At 50.8% G+C, this 20,657-nt stretch overlaps 1 protein-coding gene across 2 annotated transcripts in view; it reads right to left on the bottom strand.

Annotated features, from left to right (window-relative positions):
• The window catches only part of ARHGEF18 (Rho/Rac guanine nucleotide exchange factor 18), a 44,852-nt gene that overhangs the window by 22,849 nt on the left and 1,346 nt on the right, over nucleotides 1–20,657 (bottom strand). Inside the window, exons 2-11 of one of the 2 annotated variants that reach the window (XM_065652416.1) lie at nucleotides 17,160–17,296; nucleotides 16,168–16,667; nucleotides 14,694–14,904; nucleotides 13,904–14,018; nucleotides 13,267–13,324; nucleotides 13,017–13,061; nucleotides 12,648–12,728; nucleotides 12,144–12,249; nucleotides 11,576–11,750; nucleotides 537–604 (exon numbers count right to left, since the gene is read on the bottom strand). In XM_065652416.1, the coding sequence (XP_065508488.1) occupies nucleotides 537–604; nucleotides 11,576–11,750; nucleotides 12,144–12,249; nucleotides 12,648–12,728; nucleotides 13,017–13,061; nucleotides 13,267–13,324; nucleotides 13,904–14,018; nucleotides 14,694–14,904; nucleotides 16,168–16,667; nucleotides 17,160–17,296 (1,496 nt within the window). Of the gene's footprint in view, nucleotides 1–536; nucleotides 605–6,232; nucleotides 6,306–11,575; nucleotides 11,751–12,143; nucleotides 12,250–12,647; nucleotides 12,729–13,016; nucleotides 13,062–13,266; nucleotides 13,325–13,903; nucleotides 14,019–14,693; nucleotides 14,905–16,167; nucleotides 16,668–17,159; nucleotides 17,297–20,657 lie in introns of those variants that run through there. The other variant, XM_065652415.1, reaches the window with a different exon arrangement.

Here is a 20,657-nt window from a genome sequence, read left to right on the forward strand (position 1 = left end):
ATAAAAAAAAAGACAAAAAGACAGTTATCACAGGCACCACTGTGACAGAGATAAAAAACCCGAACTGCTTAGCAAGATACAAAGTTCATCACAGTTCAAAAATGAAATCGCTTATTCTGCATTGCTCAGCTTATAAACTATAGGCAACTGCTATAAACAAATCTGCCTCCACCCTTCACACCCTTCCACCAGCTTTGGCACGGCACAATCTGCTAAAATACAGTGGCATAAAATTCAGAGGTACCATATGATTCAATTACGTTCCCCAAAAAAGTGATGGGTTTGAGCATTCTTCTAAGGGTTCGTCACGGTTCTGACAGACGCAAGCAATGGTAAGTAATTTTCAGTAATAAACGTGCCACTTTATTTTCCCTGCATAAATTGTCATAAATTACTATAATGACAAGTTAACTATTCAAGGTCTTGAAGATGTAGGGCAATATTCTGTACCGATGTCAATTAAAACGCTCGCACTAAATGAAACTTACTACGTCAAGCACTGTTAGTATAAAAGTAGAACAAATTAAAAAACCCACCTTGGGTCTGATGCTGCTGCATTCAGCCAGTAAACTCTTGCAGTTCTTATGGACATTCACTGCGCAATCTGAAACACACACCAAAAAAGTCTGAAATTATTCTTGCCATTCCCATCTAGGGGAAGAAAGAGTGGGATATGAAAGACCTCCTAATTTTGGATGAGATGCAGAGTAAGCCTTGGTGTTTAAGAGAGCACCCTTGTGCGTGTTTTGTCCTTGATTTTTACACCAAATGCTCAAGGTTTTTCAATAAGACGCAGAATCACTGACAATGCAATTCACACATAAAAGCACAAGGAGCCACTATTGAATGTACTAAGAGCGTTCTGCTTCATCCCCTTTAAACCAGAGCGCCGATTCCCTCGTATCTGCAAAGGTTATCGCCCTGCATCACAATTTTAAATTGATACCGTTCGAGGAGGCAGCAATTTATTTGGCTCCATACAAATAGCTGCCTTTCTGCAGAGAGTATTCGTAGGAGCTTAGATGACTACAGTAAAATTCAAAACACGCCACAGACTCAGAGTATTACCTCTTTTCTAGCTTCACAAAGGAATTGCTTCCACATAAAGCAACTAAAGCAGTTCCCTCTCACCTGAAAGGCATAAAACCATTAATAGGATAGTAAAATCCAATCTCTCTCTTTTTTTTTTTTTCCCCTTATAATAACTACTGCTTGAGAAAACAGGATGACAAGTGGTAGTGTCAAATATTTTCTGCAGTCTTTCTGCCCATCTAGAAAATAAGATCCATCAGGAAAGGCAGAAGCAGGATACCAGCAGCTCAGACAGTAAAGGAAACCAGGATTTGTTTCTTCCCATATATTTCAGGCATGCCTGTTAAAAGAGAAATAGAACAAAACTGGGAAGACAAACGCTGTACTTGCTAGAGAAAATCTTGTTTATGTTGAAAGAACAGAGGAAAAACTATGTAAGGACTCTTCATCCAAACAGAACTATCAGCCGTGCCTGGCGCCAAGACTGGTGATCTGTTTTGAGGCTCCTGGCTAACGCAGAGAAACACTCACTTTTAAGTGTTTTCCATAATTACAGTAAAACTCAGAGCAGGAGCAAAATGCTTCCTTGGCCTTAAACACAAATAAATTAACAAAGACGTAAAAACAAGACCGAGAAAGGCTGAGCACGCAGCCCCAAAAGTTACGCAACTTGTACCAGTGTGGGAAAAAAAGAGCAGAATATTGCACTCGGAGTACCTGCCACACACAAAATCTCCACAAAAACAACAACTCCTCTCTTATTTGTGATATTTCTACCAATACCGTACCCCATGTAACAAAACCAAAGGCACTATATCTAGGTTCAAACGCACGTGCCTCCGCAGGTGTGTGATTAGAAGGTACCCAAATTATTCACTTGCTAATACTATGTGGAGGATAACAAATGTACTCGCTATTTCGGCATCGATAAGGCCTCCGCCTGTCACCAGAAAATGAAGATCTTGCTCAAAAACACGCCACGACAACAAACGACGGGTTGACAAAGGCAGCCCCTTTCCTCCTGAGACAAGGGAGCAAAGTAGTAGCACAAAAAGCACCACACAAAAGGAAATAGGGAAAAAAAAATCCTCCGTGACGTCAAGCGGGGTTGGATTCGAGTCCGGCTGCTCATAGACGGGTTCCCTTCGGGGCAGAACGGCAGCATCGATGGAGGGAACACATTCCCTGACATTTACATATCTTCAGCGATTGCAGTCAGTTCTTCTCCTATCGACGATTATTAGCAGCAATTCTACTTCAAAAGCCTGGGTACCTCGTTAAGCTAATTGCAAAAGGGATGTCAACTTAAAAACGTATTTCAATTTTAACATCATGCGCTCGCTGTGCTGGAGATAGTCGCTTGTATCAGTCTCGGTTGGTATTTTTCACTTCATCAGCCGATGTAGCTAATAGTTCTGTGTGTTTCCTGTGCTGCTGAAGGACCCTTCACACAACTGGAGAGAACATACTAGAAAACTGGAAAATGCTACAGAAAATCCTCAGAAAACTGCAGGTGAATCCAAGGACTTAGTTCTCTAAGAGAAAAACAATTAACGTAATGATTTCCAAGTGGCGTTATTTTTGCCCATGTAACAGAAGAGAATTTTGACAAGTGGCAGAAGAATCAGACTCTTTTGTAAGCACCCTTCATTGTACAAAATATGCTCCAGCTTTCCCTTTCCATCACACTTTTGCAGCCAGTGCGGAACCGAGTACGCTCCAATTAGGGATGAAAACGAGCATTTGAATACTAGCGAATTTGATTGCTGTTTTCTGCACGTAAGATTCCTTCACATTCTTTATTCTTCTGGACAGGGCATTAGAGAACTGCAGGGGTCAAGAAAACAGCAAAAAGAACGAGGGACAGAGGACAGCAAAGAAGTGACAGGCACCTGTACACATTGAGACGGATATTTAAGAGCAGAGATAGATACGAAGGGTTGTTATAGGTGCACAGAAATAATAGATATCTAACCCTAGAAAGCACAGATGACGACCCAGAGAAAAGGAGCACTGGTAAATGTAAAACTGACAAAAATATTTTTGCGTGTACCATTGGTAACTGGCAGCATTCTGTTCTATTCAGATTAAGAATTTGGGAAGGTACAAACCCAAAATCGACAGTTATGTCAGCAAGACCTCAAATTGGAGAAGCGTGGAAGGGATCCCTGAGCAAAGAGGACTGTCACTCTCCCTCTTCCCTGTCTTCTCCCTTCACTGGAACTGCAGGAAGATTAATTTGGCAGGGAAATCCAGATTCCCCCAAGGATTTTGTTTCCTAAATGTGCAGAGAACACCAGTTAAGCCGCCTCGGACACGGCTGCTGGAGCCGAAGCTGCGACAGCGATCGATACCACGCAGAGCACGGGACACCAAGCAAACGCAGCACGGTTGTGTTTCTGGAATTCAATCTACAGGTTTTGGAATGAAGACCGAGAATTTTGGGAGCATCACGTCGTCCCACATCTGCTTGCTAGGGGACTGTCACTGAATTGTTCCGCATGGGCTAGTGCCAGCGAGGAACTATTGCTCAGCAACCGACTGGCACAGGGGCCTCATCCAGCAAAGAAATATTTAAGACCAGGCGGCTCGTAAACATCATAAAAGATCCTCTTCACAACTGAGGATAATGAAATTAATACCTGGTGTAATAAAACACCTTCCCTTATTAATGAGATGCTTTCCCAAAGTCTCACGGAAACCAGTTTACGACTTAAGAGAATTTTATTGGCCAAGGCGTTACAATGCCCAAAAGCATCGCCCGGATTCACAGGATGCACGAGGGCAATGAACTTTGCTGAAAATGGGCAGGCGAATACATTTTCTCCCCCAGCTGGAATACCTTCCAGTGGATCAGACACTGGTAATGTCCTCTAAATGTCTTCCAGAATTGGATTCCAGGACGAATCTATGACTCACCAGATATTATGAGTATTATGACCCCGACCTTTGGTCTGGAACGGCACTGCCCAATAAAATCATTCTTTTAAGGGCATTTGCAAACAACTAGATCTAACAGACAGATATGCTGTGATGTATCTAAAATTGAATTATTGACCTTTTTTTTTTCCGCTCAAGCATATGGCTTTTTGATGTTTTTTAAGTGACAGATTAAAAAAAACCCTTTAAAACAGTTAAGTTCAAACAGGGACGCCTTTTAACAGTGATTCTAATGATACAAGGAGCACTATTTTAATGCTAGGGTTATATTCACCACCTATTAAATCCAACCAGCTGAAGAGAGCCACGGACAAAATAGTTTTCTTGCGAAACTAATTTTTCTGCTTTCAAAAGTCCGATGCTTCAGGGATCAAAGAGAATCTCTCCCCTTTTTCTTTACCCATAGACCATACAAGGTAATTCCTTTCTCAAGCCGACAAACAACTTGCATATGAATGATTAATACAGAATATAGAATCTGAATTTATACACAGAGATGGACACCAGCTGAGAAGCTTTTCAAACAACTACAGCATTCCCGAAAAAGCAGAGTGACTTCGTGATAAACCTCCTCAGGAAAGAGGAGTTTCAGTGCAACGTGGAGAAGTTTCTGTACTCGGTAAATCCAGGTCAAGTATCTTCAGGAACTCAGAACAGATTTAACTTTGTCCTAGTGGCTTTGGTGACCGGTGTTTACTTGTTTTGCTAATTGCTTAATTGTGGAGAGGCAGAAGCCAAAAACTGGAAGGGTGCAGGGTGACGAGATACTTCACATTCTGAAATAGAGACAGTCCGTGCGAGAGAGCAACACCACTAAATTATCAAGTCTCAGTGTCCCTGTTACAGCATTCCTCTTTGTCTCCAAAAACAACCTATAATTACTTTCTCCCTGTATCTGGTTTTATTGTCAAAATATCGGATAGACAAATGGGGGGGTAGGGTCGTGTCATTCCCAACACCGCAAGTCCTAATGGGCTTGGAGCTTTCTTTAAACAGAGAAACCCAAACCAGAACAAACAAACGACTGATGTTTCTTTTTTTAAACAATGTGAAGTAAAATTAGCACATTATTCTAGAAGAAATACGAGTACCATTTTAATTCTCTCACGCTCAACCCTTCCCCCATTCTACAGGAACGCTACAGGACTGAAGCAGCAACTATGACAATCATAAAAGGTATTTAAAATATTTCACAGGTAAACATTAGGTGGAACTACAACACACCGTGTCTGATGGCTCCTGGTTGAGAGCCATGTTTCACAGGCTTATTTTTTTAACCATACCAAAGAGAAACTATTACCTCATAACTTTATCAACTAAAAAAAGCCCCCGTCTCTGTTAAAAGGGGAGCAAGAAGGAACTGAGAAGCGGCCATTTCTTCTCTTGGTTTTATACAGAGAACACACATACTGCAGAAACAAAACCACAGCACAACACCTTCAAACAATAGTTGGTCATTTTGTTTATTTATTAGAGCAAAAACCCCAAGTACGGTACCAGAAACGTTCAGAAAACTGTTTCAGTTTGGAATCCCTCCCTGTTTCCCATCATCTCCTCCTACCGCGGTTTCCTTTCCAGCACAGACAAGCTAAGCCTACAAGCTGATATTATCTCCCTAATATGCCAGGACGGTGGAATATTTTAAATAGGTCAGTTATCACAACCGCGAGTAAGGAAAAGTTTTTACCACTTTTTTTCCTAACTCATTCAAGCTCTTTTTATGTCCATCCCGGGTTTTTCTCACTCCTGCAGCCCCAGCTCTACAGTATGTGACCCAGAAGACAAGACGCAGAATTTAATTATCACAAACAGAAGGATGCTCGGACACGAGCTGAGGCATCAGGTGAACCAGTTTCACACCGGGCTACATCAGTTCACCAGCAACACTTCACCTCCTTCTTTGCCCCCTAAAAGATAAAACCCAGGATCTCCACAAGCCGTCCACCAGTTTAATCCTCGAGCCGGTAACCTCGGGCCGGCAATAAACCCGGCGGGATTTGTCACGGGAGGCAAGATAAACCCGCTGCCCCGGCCGAGCTCCGGGCCTCCTCGGTACCCGACGTTGCTGGGCCGGGGCCGGTTCCCCCAGAGCTCCCCGGTGAAAGCCCCTCACCGCGGGCACTGCGAAGCCCCGGGACCCTGAGGAAGGAAGGGGCCGCGGCCCGGGGAAGGGGGGGCCCCCGGTGCCGGGAGGGGGTGGCGGCGCGGGGGGCCGGGGCTCGGGGGAGCCGGCGGGCGCGCTGACACCCCGCTCTCTTACCGGACTCCCCGGGGAACCGCCGGTTGCGCTCTGGGTCCCGGGAGCCGCCGCCACAGCAACAGGAAACACCCGCTGTCCCGGAAGCAAAAGGGAGATGGATGGGGCTGCGCGCCTGCGCACCGCGGCCCCGCCGGGGTCAATGTCCCCGGCCTTGTCCCCTCAGGGAGGGCGCGGACACCCCCGGCCCGCGCTTTGTCCTCAGGGACCGCGGGAGCACCCGCAGTCCGGGCTTTTCCCTCAGGGAAGGCACATGTACCCCCGGCCCGCACATTCTCAGGGAGGGCACGTCTACCCCCAGCCCGGACATTCCCCTTAGGGAGGGCACGTCTACCCTCAGCCCGGATAGTCCCCTCAGGGAGGGCACGTCTACCCCTGTCCCACACATTTCCCTCAGGGAGGGCACGTCTACCCCTGTCCCGCACATTCTCAGGGAGGGCACGTCCACCCGCAGCCCACGCTTTCCCCTCAGCCAAGAGCCATCCGGCCTCACCCTGACGAGGGTCCCAGGCCACCCACCCCCGGCATGAGAACTGCTCCGGCCTCTCCCTCCCGAGAGCACCCACAGCACAGGTGATCTCCTGGGGACCCGCCTTCCATCAGTACCCAGAACAGACAACAGGCCCTTAACGGATGGGATTTAGCATCCCGAGTGACAGCTTTAACGTGTTTGCGCAGCACCTGGGACTTTCTCTAAATACGTAATTCGTTATGAAAAGCCAGGTGGGATTTGAAATTCAAAATGTGCTGAAGTGTTTACGGCCGCTCCTGCCCAGGCGAGTGCTGCCCGCGCCGTCACAATGACCCCTGCACAGACAAACAGCAAAAGCAAAGAGGAATTCCTCTTCGCTATCAGCAGTTTCATGTATGGACTTGTACAACTACATTGCTTGCTGGAAAAAAACACCTTTTTTCCTGTCACCGGGCCGCTGAAGTACAGGGGGGAAAACTAGAAGAGCTTGTGATCTAACCTGATCTCCTGATACGTGATTCACTCTGGGAATTTACGATACTGATCTCCATCACAAGTTCGTCATATTTTAAGTCACGCACGTCCAAGTTGCCTGTCGAAAATGCAACACGCGCAATTACAAAACAAACTTCCCTCTCAAAATCCACCCTACAGCTTTTTGAAAGAACACAGCGCTTTGAAAGAACCTGTCACCCTTTGGGCTGGAAATGTGCTGAAATCCTGGACTACCATAGGGCCAATATTGTCCCTGGTTTCCACACTGTGACCTGTTTAATTTTTATTTTCTTCTCTTCATCTTACAGTTGCAAGCTTTTCAGAAATGTTCCCTTTTGTGCTACTTCTATATAGGACTAAGCACAATAAGGTCCCAGTCATTTATTAGGGCCTCGCAGCACTACAGAGAAATAATCATTAAATAAAGCAGTTTGGGGATAAACTGTCGCTTTGTGACCGATTAATCCTTAGACACTTCAGACTTTGTGCTTCGCCATAATATAAAAGTAAAGCATTGCAGATTGCCCAACTGCAGCTGTCACGGAGAGAACGTGCTGTGCTTGTGCTGCTGGCCTTAGGGCATCTCTGCAAAAATCAGAGCAAAATCTGGCACAGCAACCAGCTCAAAGACTCCGTAGCTTAGAGCTAAGGTTTGGATTGCAAAAAAAAAAGAGAGTCGCACTGACTTTCTAATCCTGTGTAATTCTAGAATAACAAAAGATTTCTTATTGAACGAGTTTCAGGTAGATTACAGGTATGAAAAGAAAGAGAAAAGTAGAAGAGAAGCACTGAGAAGAGTATATTCTTTGGCTTCCTTTTCCAAAACCTCTAGAATTGCTGTGAGTGTTTGGGAGGGCCAGCTCTATGTCAGCAGACTCATCGCTCAGTCAGTTTTTCCTCCGAAACCAGCGCTGCAAACCACTTTTGCATTTGCTTTAGATCCTGCTGCATTGGCTTATAACCGCATGAACCCACAGACTATCACAGTCGCTCTGGTTTCACCTGTTTTATTTGGAGTCCTGTCAGTAATCACTTATTCCAAGCAGGACTCCCAGGCCATTTATCACTGTCATCATGTTACAGCAGCCAAACCTCCTTTCCCCCCTCAAAATAGAAGCTTTTTGTCAGTTGTGTCTCTCCCCAGAAATGCAAAGTTTCAGGTTGCCTGCCGCTTTTCAGATTTCCCAGAACTCTGTGTGGGCTATGAGCAGGAATTTCAGGATAGAAAAATCAAGTAATTCCTCTTTATGATAAGCCAAAGCTGTTCCTTCCCGTATTAGCTTATTGGTGCTGCACTGGGAATCCTGAACACAGAAGTGTGCAGGCACAAGTGCAAAGGGGAATCTCACACACTGAATTTCCAGTCCAAACCAAGAGCCGTTCTGGCCTCTCTTCCTTACAGACAAAAAAGAACGGCTGGAGCATGTTTGCCTGACAAACTGCAGAGACCTGCGTCCTCCATTTACCCACAGAACCGTTGTGAGAAAGGAAACGGTTCTCCAAACCTCTTTCACAGCAGCCCTGGAGACGAGTTGTTAGAGCAATTGCTCACAAATCAGCCTGTCTGCTGAAGCAGCCAGCACGGGTCAGCCCAGGACAGGTGGACGGTCTGCTGTCCAGAGCAGCACGCATTATTAAATTCATTAAACTGAGCACTTTCTCTTAAAGAGGAGGAATTCGAAGCCTACACAATGCTTTGGATGCATCTGTAGGTCTCCTTTTGAAGAGGATGGTTGACCTGAGCTCCCTGTGGGGGCCAGGCCTCTGTCTTTCACGTGAAACAATAGAGATGCAACCCTCAACTCACCAAGATGTAGAAGACCCAGCTCCAGCCCAGTGCCCAAGCTCAAGTCGCCAGGAGGGAGACAATCCTCCTGCCATCTGTATTGCAGGGCAGATCCTTGGCTCGCCTCCACGGCACCGCCTGCTTGGAGAGCTCTGCTCCTGGCTCTCCTGGGACTCATCTAACTCCTCTTGCATAAACTCTGGAAGCATGTTTATAAGAGAGGATTAATTTAGGCACAGAACCTTCTCCACCCTTGACAACAAAGGCTCAAGAGGAGCTTGCTTCATTTCCAGGTGAACAATAAACCCAAAGACTCAGAGCTCAAAGTTTATGTAACGGTGAAGTTTGGGTGGCCGCTGTTGTTGAGATCCCAAGCGACCGCAGTCATTCCTCTTTGGTTTTCACCCCTGCCAGACCCTGAACGTCACATCTGGGAGACTCTGGAGCGGCAGAAGCTCTCCTGCATGTCCTGACACACGCCGTGGCCTCTTTCCCTGGGAAGCTTTGTGCTGTGTGGCGTGAGGATAAATCAGAGGAATCAGGTGGGAGAGGGAAACAAGTGACCACGTACAGGGCCACCTGGGCTGCCTACCCTCTTCACAGCTCGCACGCGTGTTTCTAGCAGAGCAACGATTCCTTTTTTCTGAACTAAAAGCAGAATTCCTCCTGCCGTTATTACATTTTCTCTGATAAGAAGAGTTCTCACTCTTTTATTTCGCCACAGCCATGGAAGCCGCCAGACTTTTTGTGTCTACTGGACAGTGAAAAGATCTCATGCCTCCCAAGCATTTCCCCATCCATCCTCCCCCTGGTTTCAGCTCATCCTTCTCATCCACCACCATATTTTCTCTCCTTATTCTGAGCCTGTTTTGTCTTCTACCACGTGGTGGTGCTGCAGTTAAAAATACCATGGGGATCACAAGCAACAGCACCTGACCAGAAGATGGACCAAGAGCTGGCCCAGGCCCAAAGCGTGGGGATGGTGAAGCGTGAGTTCGTGATGAGAAAACAAGAGGAGCAGCCAAAATATCCCCAGATCCTGGCAGCAACTACAGCTCAGGCTGAGCCCCGACGGAGCAGCTCACACTTCTCAAGGGTGGGAAGTGCCACTCTGGCTACACGGCGGCCCCGAAAGTTGCTTTTCCAGAGCCCCGTCAGTGACCTGTCGAGAGACCACGCGCTGCTCCTGGCTGCAATAACGCGAGTGAGCGATATCAACTATCAACTGCGCCGCCCAGAAACAGCTTGCAAAGGTTTCAGCCCCGCGTAATCCAAATATAGGCACTCTCGGGCTAACAGCTGTCGCACAGCAAGTCCCAGATCTGACCACAGACAGGCCGTTAATTTTAATGAACGTCTCAGAATCCCGCCCAATTACGCAGCTGCCACAAAGGGAACACGCGAAAACGAGCTCTGCTGCCTCGCCGCCCACATTGGCCAAGCCGGCTCGTCCCTGAGCGGCCCAGAAAGCCAACGAAGGTGTCACAGAGTCCCAAGCGCAACCTGGTTCCTCAGCCTCTTTGGAGTTTTTCTCCCGAATGTTAGCAAGACTCAAGAATGCAAATTCCTCACGGAAGGGCTGAGAAACAAGCTAAGACTGCAGACAGACAGAGAATAACAAGGCATAACTCTGCCTCCTCTTGTAATATTTGGGCTCTCTCTAGATATCCACAAAGCACTTGCTCATTCAGCTCCTCGCTTCCTACTTTTTGCTGTGACACGTGAAAAATGTTCAATAACAGCTGGATCTGCGGTCCTTTTCAGTTTCCTTCCAGCTGCCCTGAAGGGAAAATGCAGCACATGTCCAAGGGCAGCCAGGTTGTTCATGCCCCAGGAAAGTTTTACTGACCTTAAGAGCCTCTGAGAGACCCTCACTGGAGAGTGAGCACTGCTTGAGGGTACAGGGCAGAGAAAGAGAGCAATTTTCCCATTTCCAGCAGGTTTTCTCTTCCCACAGGCAATCCCCTGGGAATTAAAATGCTCTTCAGTGCGCTGAGGACCTGCCCCAAAGCGGAGGGATGGGGTTTGTCCATCCGCCCAAGCCATGCAGCGATGCCACAGGGAAAGCAAGAGTCCCATGCACACCAGCAAAGGAGCAGCTGCCATTCCTGTGCAAACTTACATCTGAAAAGCAACAATCTCACCCATGCAAGTTCTGGGAGGCACCATTTGACTTTTGTGTTAGTTTTGGATGCTCTAGAAATCCTTGTGCCGGTGCATAGGGCGGATGCTGAGCCGAGACACACTGCGTCTGTGAAAAACAGGCTAAAAGATCCAGCTACGTTCAGGCAGCAGGGACATCTGCATGGGCAAAGCAGAGTTTTGCAAAAAGAATTATTAAAAGTTGACCTGGAACTTTCCTCGGGGGAAAGGGGCAGGAAATGGTCAAGCGGCCAAAGAAAACGAGGATAAACTATTGCCAGGCAGGATTTAGAGATAGTTTAGAGTATCTGGAGAAACAACCAAGCCAGGCGGAGCAGGGCGGTGGGTACAGCCAAGCCAGAAGAAAAGTGAGGCAATCCAGGAGGCCGATTTCAGTAGAGGAACGGCCGGAGGGGAGGCTGGGGGGCCGGGCGGTGACCGTCGTACTCACTCAGGCACTGCAGACCACTTTTATTCACAAGGGGTTTGGCACACAGGGAGCAACTGGTGCAACTGGAGAAAACCCCCGGCACAAGCTGGTGCCCATTGATCTCTTTCCACCTCTCTTTTGGTTCCTTCGCCTCTTTCTCCTTCTCCCTCTCTTTTGGTTGCTCTTTGTTCTTACCCTGGAAGGAGAGAAAACCACGGCTCCGTTACAGACCTCGCGCTGCCCCACACGTTCCTTTCCCCACTGATAATAACAAGCTGGTGCGCAGGAAATACAGTGGGCGCCTTTGTCCCCCAGCCTTTGGGATGGCTGCGCTTTTCCCAAACGCCTTCCTAAGGCTCAGGACAGTCCCTCTAGGACAGGGCTGTGTGTGACAAGGGGCAGGGGCCAGCACTGCGGCACGTCCGTGACTCTTGTCACAGTGGGGGATCCAGGCTGTCACCCGGCCAAAGCACCCTTCCACCAGCCAGGAGGAATCCAGCTCCAACTAACTGCCCCCTGGGGCTCAGATCCCCTTTTCTACCGGAAGAATTCAACAATTCCTTCCGCAGCTTCAGCACCTCTCCCTCACCTTATCCTTCTGCCAGGACCCAGTGACTCGGCTCCGCAGGGAACTCAGGCGTCGCATCACCTTCGTGCCTCTCTCTGCTTTATCGCTCTTTCCACTATCCTCATTTCTGAAACAAAACCAAAACCAGCTTAATTAAAGGGAAGTTAACAGGCCAAGCCCAGTGCAGGGAGGTCACTGATGAAGTTTTTCTGAAGCATTTATTTTAGGACCTCGTCCCTGAGCTTTCCATCCCCCGGAGGATCTGGCTCAGTGTCAGTCATGTCATTTATTAATGGGACGCTGGCAAATAAGGAGCTGAACTTTCGAATTATTTGTGCGATCTCTGGCTGTCTCTGGTTTTGTTCGGTGCCACGTACAACACGGCCTCGATCCTGGCCGAAGCGCTGCAGATAGCGGCGTCCTGCACGCAGTATTGGCAGGGCAGTAGAGCTGGGACAGAGGGGGACTCGAAATCAGCCTGTCCCGGGAACAAAAAGTGTGCGGGTTACCATCTGTCTCACTTACTCGTTAGACAGAAACTCAAACCAGGTGAGGTTCTGCTGGGAGGAATCGCTGCCTTCTTGCACACAAGCTCTCTGCTTCGCCCTGCGCGGGGAAAAGACATCAGACACACAGCAAAGAGCACAAGAGCAGGAATTTTGGGTCAGCAGAAAGGCTTATCTTTGAAGATGGAGGAGGAACACGTTTAGAGTTACAGAAGAGGCATGTGAAATGCTACTTCTGCTTGCGATTTTACCCTAGTTTCACTGGAAAAATGCGGCCATTCTGGTACCCTGGGGATTTTTCCCTCACGGGACCAAGTGTCATTCGCCCCATGGGTCCCAGGCAGAGCCGTGACCTCCCCACCCGCGTCCCTCTCCCGCACGCACTCACCCGTGATATTGTTTCAGCTCCTGAAGTACCTGCTGGACAATTAGCCTACGAGGGATGGGGCAAAAGAAAAGTGAGAGGTTAGAAAACATCCTTGCGAAGATATTCTGCACCGCACGAAGCATCGGGCGCTGGTTTGTGACCAACTGCTGAGCTGTGCCCCAGCATGGGGTGGGATCTCCTTGGCTATTTCATCTCCCGGAGCTCAGATATACTCAAGAATCTCAAAACAGGCAGGACCGACAATACCTACACGTGGTCTGGGGATACGTGGTCCTTCTCCAGCGTCTCCAGAGCAGGGGGTTCAACACCTGCAACACAAAACACTCTCAGCAGGGATCCTGCTTTGCCTTTGCAGAGCACCGTGTTGCGAGCTGCGCAACTGGGCACCGTTCATCTTGCTGAGCTCCCGCTCTGCCTTTAGTGGGGAGGGAGAAGTGCCAGGAGCAGTTAGGGAGGCAAAAGCCACCTCATTTTTCTGTGTTACCCCTCCGTTCTCCAATGAGTATTACATTAACTTCTGAGGATCCTGTTTGCAGCTATGGGGCAGGAGCTACCACCACCCCAGAGACCCTCCCCATGACAACCAGGCCACTTCCCCGGCTCTTCACAAATCTCTATATTTTCCTCCAGGGCAGCCCTCACAGGTGAGAGAGGTTAATCATTCCAGCAGCAGGGAGAAGGCTGACATTTTTACAGGTGTTTTTCTAAGGGTCTTCACTCTCAGTGCAGAAACCAGAACGTGCCAGCCTTGTCCCACAGCCTGGGACCACGGAGAAGGGACGGGCAGGGGATGCCTAGGCTTGCAGAGGCTACACCTCCGGTTTTTAATCTGCTTAATCACAAACACCTTGAAATAATATAACACCGTATAGATAGCCTGTACCGACCTTGCACGGCTGGAACAGATGTGCCGAAACTGGAAGGTGTCTGAGGGGAGGCAACCGTCTCGCAGGCTGGTGGGATGGACTTCGGCCTCAGTCTCTTCCCGTTGCTGCCACATTCCTGGAGAATTAAAAAGTCGTGGACATCTTCGGTGTATCAGAGCACAGGATTAGATCCAGACTCAAGGTATCACTGGGAACGGGCTGACTCCGCACCCCTTCCCTCTCTTGTTTTGTCAAAATTATGAGGACAGGACACCGTAAGGCCCAGATGTTTGTTGGCTTTGGCTGTGGGCTCCAAGGAGACTGGAGCAAGTGACACTTGTGGCTGAAGCCTTCTCAAGTGCTTCTCACTTTTAGAGGATACGTACCACTGCGATACGATTGTCCTTTTAATATTAATTGAATCTAGAGAACCTCCCCAAATGAAAGCAGTGTGAAGGGGAGAGAGATCACACTGCTGTCCTCAACTACCTAGCAGAGGATTATAGAAAAGATGGAGCCAGAGTCTTCTTAGAGGCGCACAGTGACAGGACGAGAGGCAACGGGCACGGGCTACAGCAAGGGAGATCCCGACTAGACACGTAGGAAAAGCGGGCTGTGATAAACCGGCTCCCAGGGCCTTTGTCCTGCAAGAAGGGGCCGTTTGTCCCAGAGCAGAGAAAGCCTGGCCTCACGGACGTTCCCGCAGACCTCCTGGCGCCCCCGGTTCAACGCTGGCATCGAAGGGGTCCAGCCTGCAGCTGCCACCTGCCTGTGTCGACTTCTGCACCCCAGCTTGCCCTCGCACACTCACCGCCTCCTCCAAGCCAGGGCTGACCGTGAGGCTCGGACGCAACGGTTCTATCTCCACTTTGATCACCACGCCGCCCCCGCCGCTGCTCCAGGTTTCCAGTTCCCCCTTGGGCAGCTGAAGGGACACACGAGGCTGCGGGCAGGACTGGCTCCCCTTCTCCACGTCCTCCTGCTCTGGGTCGCTGCCCATCTCCGTGGCATCCAGGCTAAACCTAATTCAAGGAAGAGGGACAAGCCAGTTGAGCAGACGCGTCCCGTTGCGCGGCAGAGCCCCTGCAATGTCCTACCCTGGGCTGGACAGTCCTGAAGAGCTCCTGCAACTGGGACAAGGAAGGTCTGGGACAAAGAGGGTCACCACAGCAGGCACATGGAAAAGGAGATGCCAGGAGGTGTCAGCCTGGACACCAAGTCCCGAGCCTGTTCAAAACAGCTTCTCTGGCTGCCATCAGTGAGTCCACGAGCTCCTTGGTCACCCGGGATGTTTAGTGCCCGGCGGCTCTCGCTGATCTCTTAGCAACCCCTGAGACTGAGCAGCCACCCAGCAGCCTGTCTCGCCTGCGTGCGAGCTGCTGCTCTGCTCGCTGCGATGCCAGGAAAGCCCTTCCGGGCATTTAGAAATGGCAAATGTTGTCGTTTATCGAATCATCACTGTGGCATCGTGTCATAAATCCTGCCCCCGCTGGGGCCCAGCTTTGAGGAAGGAAAAAGCACTAATTTTCTGGGAAATGAGGGGCAGCTCAGCTCCCCCAGTGCCCTACGGTTTCCCGAACGCCAAGTGCTGCTGCAGTGCCAACAGCATAGGAGCAAAATGATGGATAGGGCTCAGTGGAAAATCTTACTCCCTGCATGGGTTCTGTCTGCAGATCGCTGTCACTTCATTCTCCTGCCAGAGACAGGCTTCAGGAAGCATTTGCTTAGGGGACAGCGGGGTGGGTGCCCCTTCCCTGGCTCCGTGATTAATCACCCAGCGAGGGGACCAGAGGAGTCCCTGACACCGGCAGCCGCTCTGTGCCGCTGCCGCTCGTGTGCCCGTTACACAGAATAAACTGGGAATGATCCGCGGCACATGGAACAATAGGTCTGAGAACCAAAGCCTGAGCTTGATAAAGAACTGCCAAGATTTCAGGCTGAGATAATTTCAGGGTACCTTATAAGGAGGGGAGATAAAAATAGTCGTTGCTGGCTTGCACCTAACTCCCTGTCACCCGGGAGATCAATACATTTGTCAGCAGGGAAAGTAGGGATGTAGGAACCTGGAGCCCAAGGGAGGCTCCAAGGAGACATTAAAGCCTCTTGCTGCCCCGGCATCTGTTCCTCCACATCCCACCCAACACGAGCAGTAGGCGTCCAGCTGCTTGGGCAGATGCCGACGAGAGAGCGAGGCCACCCAGGAGCCCAGGGCAGCGCGGTGGCTCCAGCCTCACGCAGCATCACCGCGCCGTATGTATCAAATGTCGCTCGCAGTCCTGCTGTACCTGCGCTTGCAGTCCACGGGTGACAAAGGGCTTTCCCAGCTGTGCCTCCGCGAGGTCGACATGGATCTCACCAGCGTGGGGAAGGACTCCGCGGCCTCCTGCGGGTCCAGCTCTTCGTCTGCCTCTGCGGGATGCTCCGAAGCGCTGGTACCGTCTCCTGGCACCGCCGCACAGGAGCAAACGCAGCCTTTGTTCAGAAAACGGCAGTCGGCCTCGCCGTAACGCACCGAGCAGGAAACGGGGTTGGAAAAAGCAACATCCACGGATATTTTGCTCAGAGCCCCTGGTCTCTCTTCCAACAAGCGGATGGCAGACAGGGCCTGGGTTGCTTGTTCTGGCCGCGCTGCCGTTTCTGGCTCCGTTTTGGCAACTGGCGGGCTCGGGAGCCCCAGATCTCGGTAATACTCCGTGCCATGGAGAGCAGAGTCCGAGAGGAGATCCTCCGTGCTGCTGTGCAGGTCTGCTGCTGGGACATCCAGCTCTGTGGAAGATGAGTCCTCCTGCAAAGGCAGCGACAGCTGAGCACACAAACCCCCTCCGAGAGGGGCTTGCACCCATCCTGCGAAGGGGACACCTCCAATGTGGAGCTGGAGCTGCTTTTCTTTGCTTTCTCATGGCAAACAGCCCACCTGCAGCTGAGTTTATCAAACCAGACTTTCTAAGAGTAGTTATAATCTAATAGTAGAAATGGTCTGATAGTCTCCTACTGCCCCTCGCAGCCAGACCTGCCCCAGCCCCACCAGCTCAGCTCCCTCCAGCCCCCACATCTCTCTGTACCTTATTCCTCCCAACTCCAATACAAAATCGCATCTGTATGATTTTTCCCAGCAGCGGAAGCGATATAACCTCGTATTCCTTGACAGTCCAGATCAGCAGCCCTTTGCCCCGTCCTTATTCCGCCGCAGCCCATCCGAACGTGCTGCCGAGCACCCGGTTTGCTGCCTCTGGCTCCTGCCTCGCGCGGTGGCAGCACAGGGAAAGGGGACACTTGCCTTTTCTTCGGCCATGCTGGTGCAGAAGGCGTCATCCTCAGCAATCAGGGACGGGAGGAAGGTTTTGGGGCTGGGATACTCCAAAGCAGGGCTGCTGTGGTCGGTGAATTCCCGTAAGCATGGCTTGCAGTCGGACCCTGCGAGACAGAGAAGGTCACAGCGGGTGGCCAGGAGGGATGTAAAATGACAGAGAGGTGACATTAGGCATCACCCAGATGCTCCACGTGGCCCTCTGCTCCCTCGGCCCTTGCAGACAGGCAATTTGGGGACCTCAGCAGCCTTGATCCCGTGGGGACCTGGTGCGGGGAGCCCCTAACAGCAGAAAGCTCATCCCTCGAGCCGCGGCGTGTGCAGGGCAGAGACCAGGCTTGCACCGTCCCTGCCAGACCCTCGGTATTGACATTACGGACCTTTAAAGCACAAATCTCGGGGGAAAAAAAAAAACCAACAACCAACCCACAACAAAAAAACCCCAAACTTGATTGTTTTTATTTTTATCCATAAGGAATAAAGGATGCCACTGGGAGGCCAAATTGGAGGCACGTTAGTGACTCCAGCACTGAATGTGCAGAGTGACAGCGGGGAAATGGAATTGCCCCGGCGCGGGCTCTCTCGCGTGGATTTTCCCCGTGCAGGAGTGTGAACCTGAATGTGTGCACACCTCCCCGGAGCTCATTGAGAAACAAAAACAAGGTCTGGATGCGCTTCGCGGTACGACGGACCGTCCAGCTGACTGAAGCACATTCTTATGTAACGAGACACGCCGTAAACCTCAGCCACGATCTCCAAACCATCGCATGACTCACGAAAGCCCTTTTATTCCTTTGAGATACATAGAGCTGAGGGGAGTGGAGCAAAGCCAGGCTCCTGACCTAAGCACCGTGGTGGATCTTTGAAGATGCAGAGAACAATAGCAAGAGAATAGAAGTGGCCGTATCTACCCAACGGGGAAAAAAACAGCAAGAAACTGCTAGAAACCCATCCCGCTCCAGGAAAGCCAAGTGTAAAAAAAAAAAAAAAATAATATAAGGAAAGTATTGTTGAAAACCACACTCCTGGAAACCTCGCATCCTGCCGTGGGTTTTAATGCTGTGAAATGCAGCCAGGGGTTGCGTGGTGCCAACTAGAAAAAGCAAAACGTGAGGGAGAGTTTGGAGGTTTGTTCCTTGGATCCTGCTGCACGCTGCCCGTGCCAGGTTTTCTGTTCGAAGGAGTGTTTGGTGTGTTTAAATGTGTGCGGTAATTTCAAGCGAGGACCTATAAATAATACAGAAAGAAAGCACCCTGTGAAGGCACTATTTTGATTAAGGGTTTTTTAACTGTAAGAGCAGGGGAAATCTGAAACAGGCTTTCTAGCAAGGTTGTGGAATTTACTTCACAAGGCATCTTTAATTAACAGACAGATTCCTGCCCAGGATGTCCTTGAGCCACATCTGTAATGCTCTGTCTGTAAAACTGGCGGGGGTTTACCGAGCTATTGAACATTTTGCTTTCCTCAGATGCACCTGGATTGCCTCCAATCAGCTCGTAAACAAAAATCAGCGTTTTGAAGCGAATATACATTTGAACCCGCGCAGGTTTTGGCCTGAGGTTGTAGGAAACAGCGGCCAAAGGCGTCAGTAAAAGCCCGTGAATCCCCAAAACTGGGGATGAAAGCCAGCGTAGGATGGAACCAAGGGGAGCAACCAGGTGGTGGGGAGGGCCCCGGGGGGACCAGGACAAATGGTGGAAGCCCAAGGAAGGAAGAAAAACGAGATTCCCTGCTCTCGCCATCCCTTTCAGCAGTGAACGACCCGCCGGAAAAGCAGCGAAGCCCTGGGAGGCGCAGGAGCTGACGAGTGCCGCGGGCTGACAGAGGCCAGAGCCCTGGCCCGCAGGTTTAGCTAAAACAAGGAGGTTTTTTTCTCCTCCTGACCATGTTGCCAAGGCTACGCTGGGCCTGCACCAGGCTCCAGCCCGCAGCTCTAGAAGTGCATCCCTGGAACAGAGTCAGCTCCTCGGAGGCCTGGAAAACATTCCCCGTGCTCTGTCTGCGCCTCGCAGGGCTCAGGATTTGGCCAAGACATAGGCTACAGTCAACAGACCCCCTCCGGGCCCACCAAACGACTGATATATCCTCCTCGGAGACTTCAGACGGTCCCGTTTGGACACGCGATAAATCAGGTTTGCAGCCAGGCTCCGGTGAACGCGGCGGCAGCACACACGGGGCTGCGGCGATGGGGAGAGACCATTTTAGGCAATGTGCGAGCAGCAGACGCGACAATTCAGGGCTCCCTGTATCTAACGCCTCGGTCGGTTGATGCTGGGCTGGCACCGTGCATAGAGCCGAGCTGTGCGGACAGTTTGGGCAAGGGGGGGGCTGACGGTGGGGAAAAAAAGTGTTTTCAGGCATCAGGGTCTGGTGCGATGAGCAAGGAAGGACCGGCATGGAGGATGCACAGGGTGGGACAGGTCTGGGGGGCTGCTGACATCCCTATAGCCACAATTCAGGTGGTCACCCATACATCAGCAAACTCTGGAGCCCCTCGAGTCTCCGAGGCTCTGCGCTCCAGCCTGTTTGGAGGGACCGATGCTCCGTCCGGCTGCGGCGCGGTGACGAGGGGACGGAGCATCCTGGCTCCCCGGGCACCGGCAGACAGCGGCGTCCACCTTTCCTCGGCTGAAGCTGGAGGTGGGACGACAAAACGACACTTTCAAGAACACAACACTGTTTGCTTTAGGAGAACATTAAGCAGATTAGGTATTGCCGTTGCTTAATTCGCCTCTGGCCGGGGACCATAAAAGGTTATTGCTGGAGGGAGCAGCCGCAGAGGAATTCCCAGGGCAGAGCCGGCGAGGAAGCGGCGCTGGCTTTGCCGGCAGGTCCCTGCACACGAGCGGGGCTCTGCTGCGCTTTGCCAGGGCTTCCCGGCAGTCAAACGTGACAATTCGGAGCTCCCGCGTGGGGAGGACGGACATAGTGACAGTCTGGGACGTCCCCAGGGGTTCTGATGCCCTGGGATGAGCCAGGTGAGCTGGTTTGTCTCAAGGAAAACAAAACACCGTGCTGCTGTAGCCACACGCAAGGCCGCTGGGGGCCCAACAAAATATTTAAATATTCCCATTTCAGACCTGTAGTTGACACCTCCCTCCCGCGACTGGTTTCCCTCGGACGGGCCAGTCACTGGAGATGTCCCCACAAGCGTCACAGCGGGTGACGGCACCAGAGGAGCCCGCGCTAGAACAAGCTCTGGCAGCAGTTCCCGAACCCAGCTGCCTGCTCCGCGGCTCAGAATGCGGCAGGTCCCCGAGCGACCTCGCGGCCGGCGGGGGAAACGCCAGAGGAAACACAGACGCGAGCTCTCGCCGTCACATCCTCCGAGCATCAAACACTCTCTGCATCTCCCCCAGGGGAAGACCACACCAAACGGTGGGAAAAAAGGCGCTGGGTAGTTCCGTACGCGAAACAATCCCAGGAGGAAGGACGGACAGGGCATTTCCCAGCAATCAGGAGTAGGG

The sequence above is a fragment of the Caloenas nicobarica genome, chromosome 27 (assembly GCF_036013445.1).
Source record: "Caloenas nicobarica isolate bCalNic1 chromosome 27, bCalNic1.hap1, whole genome shotgun sequence".
Taxonomy (NCBI): domain Eukaryota; kingdom Metazoa; phylum Chordata; class Aves; order Columbiformes; family Columbidae; genus Caloenas; species Caloenas nicobarica.